Genomic DNA, 19553 nt, shown 5'->3' with positions numbered 1-19553 from the left:
TCTTGTCTTGTCTCAGGAGTACGGTGTCACCAACGCTGACTTCTGATGGTTGTGCTCCTCTGCGTGAGTCTGTATACTGCTTACTCTTAAGCTTTTGTTCTGCGTCACGGTCACATACTCCCTGATCAGTATATGTCTCGATGAGTTCTGGCAGTTTTCCTCTGATCTTCCTGCCGAACAACAGTTCAGCGGGACTTTTGCCTGTTGTATTGTGGTTGATGCTTCTGTATACTGTCACATATTTTCTCAGTTCTTTTTTCCAGTCCAGTCCCTCTGAATGAGCAATCCTGATTCTCTTCATCAGCGAGGCATTTTGCCGTTCTACTTCTCCATTGGCCTGGGCATATTTTGGTGTGGACTTCACATGTGTGATCCCACTGTCCTCACAGTATTGTCTGAACTGTTCGGATGTGAACTGAGGCCCATTGTCAGATTTACAAGTGACCGGCAGACCATGTCTGCTGAAAATTGACTCCAGACTGTCTATGACTTTCTCTGTGGTGGTGGAGGTCATGATGTCATATTCATAATACCGGCTGAAATAATCCACTACCACTAGGATTGAGTGGTTTGATGGGAGGGGGCCCAGTATGTCAACAGCAACATCCCGCCAGGGTCCCTCAGGTAGCAGTGTAGGTCTCAGCGGCTCAGGCGGGTCAGGTTTGGCTACGATTTGACAGCCGTGGCAGGCTTTGCAATGTCTCTCGGCTGCCTTATCCATGCCAGGCCACCACACTTTTGTCCTGAGATGTTGCTTTGTTCCCACAATGCCCAGATGTCCCTCATGGGCTAATGCGAGTGCTCGTGGTCGCAGGGTCTGAGGCAACACTATGCGTGTACCTCTCAGAACAAGATAACCTACTGCACATAATTCACTTGCAATGATTGCATACTGTTTGCACTTCTCAAAACGTCCAGTTACTATAGCATGGCGTACTTCTCGCAGCTCTGGGTCAGTGGCTGAGGCTTCTTCCACTTCCCGGGTGGTGAGCGCTTTTGGCGTTGCAGTCACTGCCACAAATCTCACATATTCCTCTGCCCCATGTTTGTGCTCCGCATCCTGCGCTGTGTTAGTCAGCAGTCGTGACAGCGAATCAGCAATATTGCTCTTTCCTGATATGTGGACTACCCTGAATTCATACGGCTGTAGCCTTAGAACCCAGCGTTTCCAGCGATTTGGAGCGGGGACCATAGATGACTTCCAATGGCTTATGATCAGTGACTAGGTCAAACTGTCTTCCGTAGAGGTACGGGTGTAATCTTTCACACGCCCAAACTAGACCTAGTGCCTCTCTCTCTGTCTGAGAGTATTTACGTTCACAATCAGTAAGGCTACGGCTCACATAGCACACCGGAACCTTGATCCCTTTCTGGTTCTGAACTAGTACTGCGCCTAACCCAACAGGACTTGCATCCACTATGACTTGTGTTGCTGCATGTTTGTCAAAATAGGCTAGAGTTGTGGCTCTTGCTAACTCAGATTTGAGGGCATTAAAAGCTTGCTTCTGTTCTGGGCCAAACCTGAATGGTGTGTCCCTCCTTGTTAGGCGTCTCAGTGGTTCTGACAGTGTTGCAAATTGTGGGATGAATCTGCTGCTATAACCGACAAGCCCAAGAAAGCTGCGCACCTCTGTGGCATTTTCTGGTTCCTGTGCCTCTGTCACGGTTCGTACTCTCTCCTCTGTTGGACCAATTCCTTTTTCCGACAGCAAGATTCCCATGAAGATAAGTCTGTCCATGTTGAACTGGCACTTTTCTGGATTTAGTGTTAATCCAGTGTCTCTCAGCCTTGTCATGACTTTGTGCAGCTGTTTGTCATGTGTTTCTTGATCATGTGCGTGTATGATAACATCATCAGAGATGTTCTCAACACCCTCAATTCCTGCTAGGGCATTGGCTATCTCCTGCTGGTATTGTTCGCTGGCTGATGACACCCCAAACAACAGTCTCTTGTATCTGTAGACCCCGTTGTGTATTGCAAAGGTAGTGCTGTCACGTGACTCAGGTGTCAGTTCAAGTTGATGGTAGCCCCACTTTAGGTCCAACTTGCTGAATATTGTTGAGCCATTCATGCCTTGCAAAAGCTCATCCACAGTGGGAATAGGAAAACGTTCCCTCACTATGGCCTCATTGGCTCGCCTCATGTCCAGGCAAAGCCGAACATCATTTCCTGGTTTTGGGACGATTACAACTGGATTTACCCACGGGGTGGGCCCTTTTACTGATTCTATAATGTCCATGTCTATTAACTCCTTTATCCTGGACTCTACTGCCCCCCTGAGGTTAAATGGAATGCGCCTGATTGGTTGGGCTACAGGTCTCACTTTCGGGTCAATGTGCAGATTGACCTGTCTTGTTCTTAGCTTTCCTACCCCTTTAAACACTTCTGGGTATTGTTGTTGAAGCATTTGCTTAAAATCAGTCACAGCTGAGATGTTAGCCCCTATCCTCAGAACTCCCAACCTTGTGGCTGTTTTTTTTCCCAGTAGTGGTTCGCCATTTCCCCTGATCACAATGAACTCAGCTTCTTCAGTTTTGTTTCCAATTGAAATCTTACATGTAAATGCACCCTTGACTGCTAATGGCTGTTTGGAAGAATATGGGTAGAGATTCCTCTTTGTCTTAGGGACATATGAGTGACACTCTGTGTCCTGCTTTAAGTTTCTCCCATGCATCTTCTCCCATTATATTGCTTGACGCACCAGAGTCAATCAGCATTCTTATTTGCACGCCCCCTAGACAGAAGGTGAGTCTCTCAGATGCATTTTCATCATTTATAGCAAAAGCAAAGTCGTTTTGTGCCTCCACATTGTTTACATTCTGTTTGCTTTTCACACATATTGTGCGGCACATCTTTGCATAGTGGTCTCTGCCTTGGCATTTACGACATATCTGTCCACGAGCTGGGCATTTTGGGTCTCGACCCATGTGATCAGTATTCCCACATCTGTAGCATTTGCCATCATTTTTATGATCTCTGTGTTGTTTTCCTTCTTCCTTCTCTGTCCGTGATTTCCCTGTTTTTCTTTCAGAGCAACCCAGTTCACTGCCACTGCGGTGGTCATCGTAGCTGTGTTTGACATGGCAGACATTTGCTCTTCAATACTCTCACAGTGGGAAGCTATTTCTAGAGTACGGCCTAGTGTCAAACCACAACCTTCTTCCAATAATTTTCTCCGTATATATTCAGATGTCCCTTTACTCAGAATTGCGTCTCTAATCTGACTGTCAGCATCTCCTCCATAACCACAGTCTCTCACAGCCTGGCACAGGCGTGTGGCAAATTGCTGTACAGTCTCACCTGGATTCTGACACAACTTTTGGAAAGTGTGCCTTGCTAGCGCCGTGTTAACCTGTGGCACGAAGTACAAATTCAAAGCGTCGACCGCCGCTTGGTAGTCCGCAGGACCTCCGGTGTCTGGCAGAGTTGAGAAAACATCCTGGACGTCCGGTCCAGCCAGGTGCAAAAGCAGTGCACGGCGTCTTTGTCTTGTAGCTGCTGTTGAATCCTCCGATATAATCAGTCCTTTACCGTCCACGTACAGTTCAAAAGACGATAGCCATCTCTTCCATCTGGAACCCAGTGTGGCTGGCTCCGTGTAGCATGCAAAGTTTGTAATTCCGGATTTATCCATATTAACAAATCGGTTATACACCCGTTCTAATGAGTTTAGTCCTCGTCGCCAATGTCTCTCTACTTTAATTCTAAATTAAGCAGAGGACTTTCAGAATGCAATCTAAAGCACGAGGTATTCACACAGACGCCATCTCTCCGTCACTCCTCTTCTTTATTTTTCCTCTCCTCCCCACAATGCATTACCCCTGACCAATCAGCTAAGTGTTATGCACAGACACAACAGGTACTTCTACATGCCCCATTTCCCATCATTTCATAAGGAAATGCTGTCGCACACAATTATATCAAGCACTGTTGCATTAGAAAAACTTTTATCGATCAAATAAACATGTATGTCGACATAGATGGTCGTGTTTGCGTTAAATAATAATATAATAGTGATCGTTTCCTAAAAAGGTTTATTAAGGGTCAAATCGCTTAGAGAAATGCGTGAATTGTCAGAGCAACATGACTGTAATCAAATCGGCTCATTCATTTCTATTGGAGCTCATGTCCGTGGTGTCCACACGTATTAAAAACCATGGTGTCCCTACGAAAATGCCCCGCATTGACTTTCTATGGAGACAGTTTTCCTTGGTGCCTGCACGTAATTTCACTACTTTTCGTGTCGGTGCTACATAATTCAGTGTTAACAATCCGTGTGTATGTCACATATTTCTGTGAGATCAGGTTGGAATGTGACGCTTTTACCCAGAACTGCAGTACCTTAAATACTCCTCTTCCCTTACAGCTCCTGAAACAACCTGGTGTTGCAAAAACATCAAGGTTTTTTTTTTTTTTTGCTTTACTGCAGCTGGTGGGATTTTTGTATTTTATTGCCTCTCTATGCAGTAAAATCTAAAAGAACAGCACTGGGTACACTTTTGTTCCCAGCTGCATTCCTGATTTTAGTATGTAGTGAATGCTTCAAAAAGTTGAAAAGCCTGACACCTCTCTCTGTGGATGTTGCACACATTTCTATACAGAAAACTCAACAAAAGGCTGCGGTTATTGTGCTATACAGAAACTGTGGTGTGGAGGTGGAAAAATGGTATTCCTATTGTTTTCTTTCATATGATTAAACTGCCAACAATGGTAAATCCATACATTCAGTCCAGCTGACTTCTGGTTACTCCAGGTTTAATAACAACTTATCCTCAACAGGAAACGCTTAACATTTAGTCTTTGAATATAGAACATGTATATGTATTTCTTTTTAGATATCCAATATTTGAAAAAAGGTAATTCATACCTTTACTTTGAAGACATTTATTGCCATTTTTAATCCACTATATTTATTTGACAGTTTTAAATTAAGGGCACATGCACTACAATACATTACAATACAAGGTAATGAAATCTAGGTGAATGGTCTTTGTCTCTGTGCTTAGTTGAAATATTGATCTACGCGTGCCGTGTAGTGCAGAAAATAAATCCAGTGTTCACCGAGTTTTCCTTGCTTTATTGCCAAAGGTGCTGAAAGTAGCACGGTCAAAGTAACTAAACTGTTCATGAAACTAAAATTTCTGCGGCTACGGCTACGGTAGAAAAACTGTGTGCCTTCCTACCAACTAAGACCAGGAAGACTGGAAAAGGTGTGGCTTTAAAGGTAAAACAAAGGTGCCCTCTACCGGCAGAATCAACAAAAAACATAACCCTAACCCTAACCCACAAACCATTTAAACCAAAAAAAAATCCTTCTTGGTCCCTACATTTCTGAATTGTTTAATCTTACAAAACACACAAAATAAACAATTACTCAAATAAGTCCTTTTATGGCTGCTCAATCAGCAAGCATACCTTTGCGATAGGCCTAATGAGTTCAGTGGTTTGAGTCTTTATTTTGACGCTTCTTATTAGTCCATGTTCATCTGGGATAACCTGGATTATCCTGCCCATGGCCCAGGAGTTTCGGGGAGCCGACTCGTCCACCAGCAGGACGTCCCCTGGAGCAAAGTTCTGGTATGGCTGCCAACACCGTACGACTATTGCTGATCCACTTCATCAGCTTGAAGCCTCCCTTCAAACAGATAGGTTTGAGGTCTTGATACAGCCTTATAGCTTCAGCATCCGTTCCCACAGACTTCAGGCAGTACTGTAACACTGTGTCGACTGCAGTGGAATCGAACTGGTCTCTGTTGTCCTCTGCAGAGCGCCTAAGGGCGTAGCTGGCGCAAGCTGGTGATGACGTGGCACCAAATATGTGGACAACCATCCTGTACACGGACAGCTCTTTGTTGAGATCGCCGTTGGTCCACCACAGGAAGCGGAGGAGGTCAGCATCTTCAGGTGGGACCTTTACTTGATGGAACATGGCTTCCATGTCAGCCATCAGAGCCACTGCGGCTCGGCGGAATCTGAGAATGACGCCGATTAAGCTGCTGGTGAGATCTGGCCCCTCGAGTAACTAGTCATTGAGAGATGTCCCTTTGTAGGAGGCGCCACAGTCGAATACCACCCGCTCATCTTAAAGTGAAGAACAGTTGGGTGAGTCTTTGAGCATAGTTCACAGCTCAACTTCTTGCCACATTGCCAGCTCATATGGCCAGTTTTTAAACAGCTGAAGCGTAGTCCATTGCTTCGAAGAAAGCCTATTTTAATCTTGTTCAATGCTCGTCTCATCTTGTTGCATTCGGCCATGCTGTGGTTACCTTGGCAAAACAGACAGGGCTTGGCAAAGGCATCTTTGGAGCTGGAATCAGTCTCTCCTTTGTCCAAGAGTCCTTTAGGGCTCCTAGCTTCAAGACGATTGATAGGCGTGTTATTTGGTGAAGCGGCAGTAGTGAAAACCAACCTGTTTCTTCTCTCTGTTATAGTGTGTACCGAAGACACTTCGCCACCTCTCTTTCAGCTTGTATGGAAGTTTGTATATGATGGCTCGCATGTATGGCTATGATGGAGTTCATAGAGGAGATCCTCTATGAACTCCATCTCTGTCACAGCATTGTTGCAGATTGCCAGGAACAAGGCAAATGCATTCAGGGCCTCACCATCATCTGGCTTGATTGTAGGCCAGCTCAAAGCCTTGTCAATGTATGCCATCACCACACTGTAATTATTTCCGAAATGTTCTTTGAGGAGCTTCTTTGCCGTATGATACCCCAGTTCTGGATCCATATGTAGGCAGCTTCATATCAGCTCTTTAGGTTGACCGCTGGTGTGTTGCTCTAAAAAGTACAGCCAATCTTCATTGTTATCAGTTTTGTTCTCCACAGCATGCTCAAAGGCTCTTATGAACAGTCTATAGTCCAGGGGGGTTACCCTTAAATAGAAACTCTGTAATGTCATTTTGACACTGGAGTATACTGAAAAGAGTTTCGGCACTGTCCATTAAAGGATCACTAAAAGCTGGCAGTTGCAGGTGACCACCCTGTGTTCCTTGTGGCTCTGTGCAGTCGGGAATTGTCCACTGGAGCTGATGGGCGGCGACTTGAGGCTGCGTGGGCTGGAGCTGATGGGGCTGTATGTCTGACTCTTCACTCGTGACTGATCCCTCGTAGCTCTGCAACACCTTCAGTTTAGCATCAGTGGCAGCTAATGCTATCTTGATTTTCAGCTCCTCTTTACTCCTTTTCAGGTGTAATTCTTGTTTCTCTAATGCCAATCTCTCCTTCAGTGCAGCAGCTTGGGCCATTAGTGCAGCTTTGTCCAATTCAGCTCTCAAGCTCTCTGGAGATAGTTTGAAGCGTACAGAACTGCTGCTTTTAGAACTTTAATCCGTCTTGACACCACAGAAACACTATCAGCTGGAAACACTGGTCCTCTCGTCCATTTTTCTTGCTGCCTCTATGCGAACATGTGCTTCTTTGACCCACACATCAGCCTGATCAATAAAGTCCCAAAACACAGTCTCTTTGGGCTCAAACCAGCTCTATTGGTCGTACTGCATATTTTCTTCCAAGCCCATGTATATAAATTCTTCCTTGACTGCATTATTGGCCTCTCTGAAGTCCTCAAAACCTGGAGTAAATTCCATTGATAACTTTGTTTTAACCAGGTCTATGTTACAGTCATTTTCCATAAGTTGCATCAGCTCATTCTTCTTTAAGGTAAATTGGCTTAATTTACCTCTTCTGTTGTTCATTTTTCTCTGCAAGGCCTCCTCCAAGGCTCAGAGAGTAGGCTTCTCAGCCCGTTTCTTCCGCGTGCACGTGCCGCCGTCCGCCTCCTCCATGGCTGCTCCCCCTGCTTGAATGCTGCGTGATCTCTCGTGCTCCACCACGCGGACCATAGGCGCTCCCTCCGCGTCTCGAAATCTCCGCTCGAAAGTCCTCAGAGATGGGATTTAGTCCATGAAGCGTCGCCACCATGCGCGCTCCAGGCTCAGTTGTTTCCCAAACGTGTGTCTCCTTTACTCACAGTCAATGCAGCGGTGCACACAGATCAAGGGCCTTGTTTCCATACGGTCCGTAGCATCAACGTGGGAAGTTTTTCTACTAATGGATGGTGCCAAAGGTGCTGAAACAAACAAAGTAACACGGTCAAAGTAACTAAACTGTTCATGAAACTAAAACTTCTGCGGCTACGGCTATGGTAGAAAAACTGTGTGCCTTCCTACCAACTAAGACCAGGAAGACCGGAAAAGGTGTGGCTTTAAAGGTAAAACAAAGGTGCCCTCTACTGGTAGAATCAACAAAAACATAGGCCACAAACCATTTAAACCAAACTGTGAAAACCACAAAAATTCGTTCTTACACTAGGTATAGATGTATTTTACCTATACCTATATAGGTATAGGTATTGTGCTAAGGTAAAAATAAAATGCATCTTAAAACTATTATTTAATATATACTATGATTTGATAAAGGAGATGTTTATTTTAATAAACAAATTAATAAATTGTGATGTTTTTGGTAACAGCAAACAGCTTACACGTTTTAGTGTTGTTTTGTTTTTTTTATCTTCTCACAGGTATCTGGCCATCCGCTACCCACTCCGTTCCAGGGAACTGAGAACCCCATGCAATGCAGTGGTTGCCATGGTGATCATCTGGGGTCTTTCCCTGGTCTTTGCAGGCCCATATCTCAGCTACTATGACCTGATTGATTATGCCAACAGCACCGTGTGCATCCCCGGTTGGGAGGAACAAAACCGCAAGGTGCTGGACACATGCACCTTCCTGTTTGGCTACGTCATCCCTGTCCTTATTGTGAGCTTGTCATACACCCGAACCATAAAGTACTTGTGGACTGCCGTAGACCCTCTGGATGGTATGTCGGAATCCAAGAGGGCCAAACGCAAAGTCACCAAAATGATCATCATTGTCACTGTGCTCTTCTGCATCTGCTGGCTACCATACCATGTGGTGATCCTGTGTTACCTGTACGGAGATTTCCCTTTTAATCAAACCACATACGCATTTAGACTCCTCTCTCACTGCATGGCCTATGCCAACTCATGCGTCAACCCCATTGTGTACGCCCTGGTGTCCAAGCACTTTCGCAAAGGCTTCAAGAAAGTCTTCAGCTGCATCCTCAGTAAGAATGGGAGGAATAAAGTTCACGTGGTGCATGTGGCCAACACCGTGCCGGGATTTGAGGCAGGCTCCACGGAGGTGTCACAGATGAATGAGGAGAACGGGCGACAGAATGATTGTGAAATGATTAACAGACCAGTCGCAGAGCCAAGAGAAGCCACAGTGACCCTGAATTTGCCTTTTCAGCAGCAGACTTGATGAGTGATTCAGGCTCAGCACAGAATGCCTTATCTGAGAGACACTGCAGCTAATTTTTTTAAAGACAAATGGGAAGGAGAGCAAGGATTCAAGCATATTTCCAGAGACAAAAAAATTAAAGTGTAGCTAATATAGTAACTCTCCAAAATGTATTACTGTAAGATACCAGCCATGTCATAGCAGAAAGTTAGAAATGTTTGTATAGAACGGCCAACCAATGGTCAACCAATATAAAATAATCACCAACACCAATATAGCTTTGCACATTTCATATCTGATTCTAAAATATATGTTACAAAAGAAATTCAGATTTTACACAAAGACTTCAAATGAAATTCACTGGACTAATATAAAATAATAACTATATAACAATGCTCTCTTCTTCAGGAATCAGAATGCTTTGTCCAAAGACTGTATATATAAAGACATCCAGAAATTAGGCAAAAATCTAGATTCTAGATTATCCCTAGTGGACAGGAGGTAACATAGTGGTCAGCCAAGCTACACAAAAAATTGAGGGAGAGGTGTGCTTGATGCAGAAATGGGTGAGTGCTTAAGCAAAACAGCAGCTTGACCTCTACTGTGCAAACTCTGGCTCTCTTTCTTGAAAACTAGGTCACATAATGGTAATCTGAATGGGTGGCTCAATATTTCCTGTTTCTGCTATTTGCCTTAACCACTGCTAGCACTTTTATTCAGGTTGAAGTTTTACAGTATAATCCGACAGAGCAGCACAGAATGTGTTACTGATTAATTAATCATAATTAATAATATTAGTGCATATTTGCTGATTTGGAATATCTGCACCATTTGTTCTTTTAATTGACTTTTATCAAACTGCTGTTTGATAGAGGTCACCGAGCAACTCAGGCACATTTAAGGATTTCTCAACTTCTACTAGTAAACTAGTATTTATGAATGTAGTTTTTCATTTAGTCTGCTTGTTTTGTATCTTGCATGCAGATGCTGTTCTGTCTTGCCAGGGTATTATTTGTATTGTAATCTTTCTGTGGCAAACCAACCAGCATTAGAAAACAGGAAATGAGATGAGATAAAAGATGAGACACAGCCATCACTTTTCTTGCTTTACTTGTATATTGCGATGATTGTATTCATGGCATGTTTCTCTTTGACATCAACTATTATACATTTGAATTAACTTGTTTACCATAGAGTACACCTATGTATTTGAGAGTTATGTAAATGTGTGTATTGTGCACATTTGAAACAAAAAAATTGAAAAAAAGAAAAGCTGTGAAATTATTATAATGCATTTTCAATCAATCTTGCGTCACTAGTACGATGTAAGGTTGTGTCCTATCTCAGAGCTGTAAAAAGCTGTTATGTCAAATTCAGGCTGTGTAAGACACAATTTTCTACTTAAAGGTAGGGTAGGAAATTTCATTCTAATGCACTTAAATTAGTGTAACTTTTCTTTACATGTCTATCGGATGATAGCAACCAAATGATGAAGCAATCCAAAACTAATTAGTTTTGGATTAAAGCGAAGAATATTAATCATCTGTGGAAGCTATAAAATGCTACAAACATCAGCCAATCCTCCAGGACGACCCTGCGAGGAGTATTGGCTGGTTGTCACACTCTTCCTGCTCTGCGCGGACCAGAGAGGTACATGCATGATGGCGAAGTCACAGGCTGCAGCTCGTCTTCAGGTAATGCGCGTCCATGTGATTGGAGGCGTGGCTATGGGGTGAGCTCCGAGAGAAAGGGGCATGTGTTTACTTTCGAAATCTGGCTGACTCTCACTTAATTTTTTTAAAATCTCCGACCCTACCTTTAAGAGGTAACTCTCCAAACTCTCCTTTGCCCAATTTCACATCTGATGTGTTTACCGTAATTTTGCCCACACTATTTATGGTATATTATTGTTATATTTCACCATAAAGAGTTCTTGTGCTGTATATTTAAATTAGTATATTTAAACAGATATTTATCAAAAATGTTTTCAAAATGTGATACACACTTAAATCACCAAATAAACTAATTTCTGCTGTGAGATTGTGTTGCGAAGTTCAAAATATTAAAATGTAAACTAAATGAATGGTGATACAACTGCATTACCTTACATTGTGAGGTTTACTGACTGGTTTGGACTCAAAAGCAGGCTCAATTCAATTCAATTTAATTCGGTTTTATTTATATAGCGCATTTTACAATCAGAAATTGTCTCAAAGCGCTTCACAGAAACTCAGAGCGTGAGACCCAGAACCGGAACCCCTCTAAAAGCACTGTGGCAAGGAAAAACTCCCTTTAAGAGAAAGAAACCTTGAGCAGGACCCGTCAACTTAAGGGGGAACCAGTCCTTCTGCTAGTCAGCCGGGTAGAGGAGGAGAAGATAAGGGAGACAGGACAGAGAGGATGAAGGAGAGAGAGAGAGAGAGAGAGGAGCAAACATGATACAAACAATGATACAGTACAGAGCAAACATGACAGCAAGATGAAACAGTGATTATATTGCAATGGATATCTATATATATATATCGTCAGTCCATAAGTAGTAATTTGATAGCAAAGATGAGCAACAGGGGCTAGTGAAGTCGATGAGCAAAGATGAGCAACAGGGGCTAGTGAAGTCGATGAGCACAGGAGAGATCAGGGGCCGGACTACAGGTCAGTATGCAGGTCTTGAGACCTGCAAAGAGAGAGAGCGAGAGCGAGGCACAAAACTACAAGGAAGAAAGTAAACACAGCCGTAAAGAATTTCCCTCTGGGATTAATACAGTATCTAAAATAAAAAATAAAAAAAAATATTACCAGTATGAGCCAGACTAAGGAGAGTAGAGGAGAGGTCAGAGGGTGAGTTGGAAACTGCTCAATGGGTCATGTTTGTGCCCCCCGACAACGTAGGCCTAGGGAGAGTTCAGGGGCCGGACTGCAGGTCAGCATGGGTGTTGAGACCTGTAAAGAGACAGAGAGAGAGCGAGAGCGAGGCACAAAACTACGAGGAAGACAGTAAACACAGATTATGAGACGATATTACCCAGTATGAGCCAGACTAAGGAGAGTAGAGGAGAGGTCAGAGGGTGAGGGGGAAACTGCTCAGAGGATCATGTTTGTGCCCCCCCACAACGTAGGGCAAGAGAGATTTCACGGGCCGGACTGCAGGTCAGCATGCAGGTCTTGAGACCAGTGTGAGCCAGACTAAGGAGAGTAAAGGAGAGGTCAGAGTGTGAGAGGGAAACTGCTCAGTGGGTCATGTTTACACACTAGGTCTAAGGCTAATTGTACGCCTTACTAAACAGAAAAGTTTTAAGTCTAGTCTTAAAGGTGGAGGCAGTGTCTGCCTCTCGGACCCAGATTGGTAACTGGTTCCATAATAGTGGTGCCTGATAGCTGAAAGCTCGTCCTCCCATTCTACTTTTGTGAATCCTAGGAACTACAAGTAAACCTGCACTCAGAGATCTGAGTGTCCTATTAGGAACATATGGTACAATCAGGTCCTGTAGATACAATGGAGCAAGTCCATGAAGAGCCTTGTAGGTTAGAAGAAGGACCTTGAAGTGTATTTTTGAGTCCACTGGGAGCCAGTGAAGAGACGCTAGAACAGGAGAGATATGATCCCTTTGGCTGCTTCCTGTCAGAACTCTAGCTGCTGCGTTCAGGATCAGCAGCAGACTTGAATGGAGTAATGTGGACATCCTGGTAATATAGAGTTGCAGTAGTCCAGTCTTTAAAGTGACAAAAGCATGGATGAGCTTTTCAGCATCACTCTGAGAGAGGATGCTCCTGATCTTAGTAATATTACGCAGGTGAAAGAAAGCGGTCTTGGAGACCTGCTTAATATGAGAGACAAAGGACATGTCTTGGTCAAAGACGACTCCAAGGTTTCTCACAGTCTTACTGGAGGCCAGAGTAATTCCATCCAGAAAGTATTATCTGATAAACTAGTTCTGAGATGTTTAGGTCCAAAAACAATGACCTCAGTCTTGTCTGAGTTTAATAGTAAAACGTTGGCGGATGTCCAGTCCCTTGTGTCCTTTAGACATGCCTGTAGTCTGACTAGCGGCTCCGTTTTTTCAGGCTTCATGGATAAATACAGCTGGGTATCATCAGCATAAAAGTTTATGCCGTGCTTCTGGATGATGTTTCCTAGAGGGAGCATGTAGGGGGTGAACAGGATCGGTCCGAGCACAGAACCCTGTGGAACACCGTAATTAACCCTTGTACCTGTGGAAGAAACATCGTTAGCATGAACAAAGTGAAATCTGTCAGATAAATATGATTTATCTGTTCCTGTAATCCTGATCTCGTGTTCTAATCTGTGTAGCAGGATGCGATGATCTACTGTGTCAAAGGCAGCACTGAGATTCAGTAGAACGAGTACAGAGATGAGTCCACGGTCCGAATGCCATGAGGAGGTCATTAGTGACTTTAAGCAGTACTGTTTCTGTGCTGTGATGGGCTCTGGATCCAGACTGGAAAGCATCGAGCAGACTGTTCCTATGCAGGTGGTCATTTAGCTGACTTACAACAGCTCTTTCGAGTATTTTGGAGATAAAGGTGAGGTTGGAGATCGGTCTGTAGTTTCCTAAGACGTCCGGGTCCAGTGAAGGTTTTTTAAGTATCGGAATGATCACAGCAGTTTTAAAAGCCTGTGGTACATATCCTGTTTCCAGAGACAAGTTGATTTGTCCTAATATAGAGTCTCCGATCAGAGGAATAGCATCCTTGAGGAGCCGTGATAGTGATGATGACAGGTAGTAGGTTTAGACTTGCTGATTCTGGTGGTCAGCTCAGGGAGGCCGATGGGCACGAAGCAGTCCAGAGTTAGATCAGGATCCGTTTCCAGAAGTGGCGGTGTATCCTCAGCGGTCACAGAGAGATTGTGGTTGATTTGTCCTCTAACAGTGGTGATTTTATCGGTGAAGAAGCTCATGAAGTCTTCACTACTAAGCGCTGCAGGAATGCGAGGCTCCACAGAGCTGTGGCTTTTTGTCAGCCTGGCTACAGCGTTAAAGAGAAAGCACGGGTTGTTCTTGTTTTCTTCTACTAGTGATGAATAGTAGGCTGTCCTAGCTTTGCGAAGGGCCTTCTTATACGTCAGCAAACTGTCTCTCCAGGCCCTCTGGGAGTCATCTGATTTTTTATTTTTTTTTTATTTTTTTTTTTATCTTTTATTATCAAAATGTTCATTAAAATATATACATAAAAAATCAACACATCACAAATCACAATAGACACAAAATTATCTCTCTCCTAACTTCTAACTCTTCTTTAACCACAACAACAACAAAAATATTTTCCTAAAAATTAAAATACACCCTACCACCCTCTTCATAAAACAAACTATGCCCATCTAACAGTGCATCTCTCTTTTTCCCCTTTAGCCCCTTCACCATCGTGCTTATGTACATCTGGAAGTTGTGAGTGAAAAACCCTTTTAGTTCCAACCCAGTGTTTCCCTTCCTGCGTGCATTTCTGATGGTGTATATGGTGTGTTTTGCAAAAAGTCCGGCTGTGTTTCTTATTTTTTGTCCTTTGTTATTGACGTTGTCTCCAAACAGTGTGAATAGCTTCCAGTCTTCCTCTGTTCTCCATTTCCCGTGTGCCCTCTCCTCCAGAGTTCGTCTGAGCCAGCCCAGGAAGTTGTTGATGGCGGGGCAGTCGAGGAAAAGGTGTTCCAATGTCTCCGCGGCTGCCCCGCATGTGGCGCAGCCCCTCTCCAACGCCCCGTCTATTTGGTGGAGCACGACACCGGGATGTAGTCTTCGGTGCCGTGCTCTGAAGTCCGTCGTCAGGACGTTTCCCGGGGCCGCGCCACTCCTGAGCGTGGCCCAGATCCTGTCCCCTCGCAGGGCGGGGAAGACCTCCCTCCATGCTCGGTCAGCTGCCGGTGGTCTTCTTCTCCTTTTGATGAACGTCTCATACAGCTGCCGAGTTGTTGTTTCCTGTAGGTCCTCCCCGCCCTGCACAGAGGAGAAGGCACACGTTTCGCCAGCCTCGGCTGGCTGTCTCCTGTTCCCCAGCGCCCTTATCCAGCGCCGGGGAACAGCAGCAGCCAGCTTATCAAACACATCAATGATAACATTTTTGTTGAATCTTACTTTCCTCTCCCTCAAGCTGGCCAGGGTCCCCGCAGCTTCAAAGCCACCGGTTGGGTCGACAACATCCCCGAGCCGGACTACTCCAGCTCGTTCCAGGGCCGCGCAAACCACCTCTTTCCCTCCCCAGGTAACTTCTGGGTTGTTAATTGAAACGAGTCTCAGAGTCTCGAACTGGCTCTGTTGATGTTGGATTCCTGCTGCGGGGACAGGGGACAGACAGCCAGTGTGTGATTTAGTGTTGACATGATAAGTGAGTTGATTACTGTTATTTTTCCTCTTATTCCCAATTGCCTTTGTTTCCATAAGTTTATGATTTTTTTGATTTTTTTCTGTTAAAACGTTCCAGTTTTTTTCATTCGCCTTCCCCTCATCCCTCCCGCACCACACCCCTAGCACCTTCAGTTCCCCTTCTGCCTCTTTAAACCCCCACGTGTTGTCTGTGCTCTGTGCATCTCCACACCTCATGATCTGTGATTTATTTAGATTCATTTTTGCACCCGATGCTTTACAATAGTTCCTAATAGTGCCCACCACCTCACTAACGCTATCCCTATCCTTAACTGTGATATTTGTGTCGTCCGCGTACTGCACAATTTTGCAGCACGCGGACTCACCTACGCTAATCCCTCTAATATTTACATTGCGAGCGACCGCTGCCGCCCCTTCGCAAACCCCTCTGTGACCTCCTGTTTTTGTTCAATGTATTTGAAAACTTGTCCCAGGATGGGAGCAAGGCAACGGCCGAACACTTGATAGAATTCGGCCGTCAACCCGTCCCACCCTGGGCTTTTCCTTTGGTTTAGCGATGTTATTGCGTCTATGATTTGCTGCGTAGTGAGGTCGGAGTCGCAGAGATCCCTATCCGTTTTATCTAATTTTTTTTCCAGGTATTCCATATGTTTTTCCGTTTCTTCTAAGTTCGTTCCTTCACTTTTATATAGTTTGCCATAAAAAGCTTGCGCTGTTTTTAAAATCCCCTCTAAATGTACTTCCTGCCCTCCCTCACTGTTTATTAACGAATAAATGCATGCCCTCCCCTGCTTTTGTTTTTCTAACCCCAGGAAATAACTCGTTGATTTTTCTCCTTCCACTAGATACCGTGCTTTTGCTCTGATTGCCGCTGCTTTGCACTTTTGAATAGTTATGTTGTGAAGTTTCCCTTGCGCCGCTGCTAAAATCCCCGTCCCCCTCCCTGGATCTTTCCCGATTTTTTCCGTTTCTATTTTAATAATTTCGATTAATTCTCTTTCCTCTTCGTTTTCCTCCCATTTTTTCCTCTTACATTCCCTAATGCACATTTTCTTAATTTTATTTTTGACTCCCTCCCACCATGCTAATAAATTTTCTACTCCCTCCATTTCGTTTTTAACACCCTCTAAATAATTATGCATTTTATTTTTAAAATTATCCCTCTCCAATATTTCGTTGTTTAAAACCCATAACCCCCCGTTTCTGAGTCTGCCTGCCCTCCCCAGAGTTACCCGGAGAAGGGAGTGGTCGCTCCATCCGTTTGGCGTGTACCCGACGGCGTCCACGTCCGTGACCACTCCAGGAGACACCAGAGCCAGATCAATACGAGTTTGTTTTAGTTTTCCCTTTACCAGCTGTCTCCTGGAGTAGTCACGGACTCCCGGGTTGAGGATTCTCCAGATGTCTATTAAATTATTTTTAGCCATTATATCATATAATTCGTTTCTACTTATATCGTTGCGTATATTTCCATGCACTATATCACTATTTGTTAATATTGTATTAAAATATATATATATATATAAATATATTGTATCCTATTACTATACTATACTCTGTTATCCATTTTACTAATTTATTTTTATAAAAATCCTTTCTCTCCATTTCATTATTACTACTATATATATTAATAATACGAACTACTTTTTTATTTAATTTCAGGTCAATCACCACCAGCCGGCCCTCGTCGCCGGCATGTACGCAGGTCACATTGTGAGGGAGGCCCGGTCTTACCAGGACCGCCGTGCCTGCTGTTAGCTGGGGTCCAGGGGCAAAAAAGAAACCCCCTCCCCATGTTTTTCTTGCATGCTCTTCTTTTTGTTGATTCCACCTTACTTCTTGCAAGCACAGTATGTCCGTTTGAATGGTTTGAAGAATCCCGGTTATTTTCTCTATTGCTCTTGCCCCTGCTATGTTTAATGATGTGATATTAAGCATTGCAAGAAGTAAGGTGGAATCTTCCCCTTATTATCATTTTTTTTTAAAATCTTTTTCCTTTTGTGTTTGCCCCGTTTTATTTCTTGCGCTTTTCCTTCTCTGCAATTTTTTCCCCGCTTCTCTTTCCAGGTCAGAGTCAGAGGTAAGATCTTTCCGACCCAGAAAAGCAGAGACAGGGGCAGCCTCCCTTTCTCTGGCTTTTTCAGCCAGCAGGAAGGCGCTGGAGCGACAGGTGGGTTCGACAGACATTGGAGAGGCTTCTATCTGGGAGCCGGTGTCGACGTCTGCGTCATCCAGACTCGAGCCGAGCACCAGCTCCTGCTGTCTCCGCGACAGCCTCCGGGCAGGGAACTTCGCCCCCCCATCCACAGCTGCCGCCGCACTGATCTCTGCACTACCTGGCTCAGGCGTGCACATTATTTCATTTTCCTCGAGATCCAAGGCAGAACCCTTTTTTTGAGCTCCCCTCGCCCTCTCAGGAGCAGAGCCCGCCCTCAGAGCTCCCTCCCTCACAGGGAGTGCCTCTGCTCCTCCACCTGCCTCGCTCACAGCTGGCTCTTCTGTCAGAGCCATTGGCTCCACCCCAGTCTCCGCTTCCTGGTCCTCGTCCTCCTCTGTGTTGGACTCATCATTCCTTTCATCCATTTCATTTTCTTCCTCACTTCCCTCCACACATATACACCTTTCCATCCTGTTATAACATACCCTGCATTTTTCAATCTTTTTTGTACATTCCCTCGCATAGTGCCCCTGGACCCCGCACTTATTGCACAGGAATTCCGGGCAGTCCCTCACAATGTGACCCGGCTGGATACAAATCCGGCAGACTCGGACCTGCCGGTCATGGATTACGCAGAAAAACTCAGCTCCTCCTGCCGTATTGAATTTGGCTGAATATGGCAAAGACTGCACATCCTCATTAAACTTCACTTTCACGAACCGAGTCCCATCAGCCACCCTTGTCCCCAGCCACATACGGCGCTTTATGGGGGACACCGCCGATACACGCCACGTCTCCAACTTCTCCAGGATCTCCTCGTCAGAGATATACACAGGCAGACCCAGAAACGACACCACCAGTTCATTATTATTTATCTCCTTTCCCTCCACCACTGTGTTTCCTATTTTAAAACCATCTATCAATTTTGATTTCCCCGCGTGACTTCCCATCGTGATTTCGTATTTGTCTTTCCCAGTGCTTCTACATGCACATATATTTCCACACATCAGTCTCACTACTCTGATTAATTCTATTGGCGATACTATTTCTTCCCCTTTTAGTTCTACTTGTACAGTTAGATCTCTTTCGTAGCTAATTGTTTTATTCTTCTCTCCCTCTTTCTGCGACTCCGACCTCGTGGCTTCATGGCTGTCTGCCCCCCTCCCGGCCATCTCTCCCTCCCTTCCATTCATTCTTTCGTTCACCTGTCTCATGTCTTTTTCCGTACCTACCTGCTCATTTGTTTTTTCCTTCTCCTTCTGTCCGTTCTCCGTTCGGTTTGCCGTTTTCCCAGTCCTGTTTTCTTTATCCGTGTAATCCATCCTGCTTTGTCGGCCTGTTTCCCTCCCGTCCAAAGCGTTTCAAATAAAAAGTTTTTAAACACAAAACTACTCCCCAACAGTCAGTTTGACTGCGGGGAGCGAGAAAAACAAATGCCCTTTAACGAAAAAAGTTCAAACCAGAACGGAAAAATCCAAAATAAAGCACAAGAAAATTAATAAGGTTTCCCTCCAAAACTGCGCTCCGCTCCGCCTGCGACCTCCTCCTCTGGGCGTCTCCAGAGCAGTATGGCCGTGAGCTGCTTTCTCCTCAGCTGCGATGTGCTTTTATGCGCGTCATACTGGCGTGGTCACGCTGTGACTCCGACGCGTCGTTGTTTTGCTCCGATAAGAAGATGTAGGAACGCTCTCTGTTAGCTTTGCCCTGCACACTGCCTTCCAACAATGCCCACACTCTCCTGCTCACCCACGCATCCTCCCACGAACCCCACTGCCACCTCGCGCACCGCCA

At 44.7% G+C, this 19553-nt stretch overlaps 1 protein-coding gene across 1 annotated transcript in view; it reads left to right on the top strand.

The window, feature by feature from the left end:
• The window catches only part of galr2b (galanin receptor 2b), a 31725-nt gene extending 22435 nt beyond the window's left edge, over nucleotides 1-9290 (top strand). The window contains exon 3 of the mRNA XM_028398281.1: nucleotides 8528-9290. Within this exon, the coding sequence (XP_028254082.1) occupies nucleotides 8528-9290 (763 nt within the window). The remainder of the gene's footprint in view (nucleotides 1-8527) is intronic.
• Nucleotides 9291-19553: the final 10263 nt, after the last annotated feature.

Source organism: Parambassis ranga, unplaced genomic scaffold (genome assembly GCF_900634625.1).
Source record: "Parambassis ranga unplaced genomic scaffold, fParRan2.1 scaffold_137_arrow_ctg1, whole genome shotgun sequence".
Classification (NCBI taxonomy): domain Eukaryota; kingdom Metazoa; phylum Chordata; class Actinopteri; family Ambassidae; genus Parambassis; species Parambassis ranga.
The sequence above is the reverse complement of the archived record's forward strand: the minus strand, read 5'-3'. Positions and strand labels throughout refer to the sequence as shown.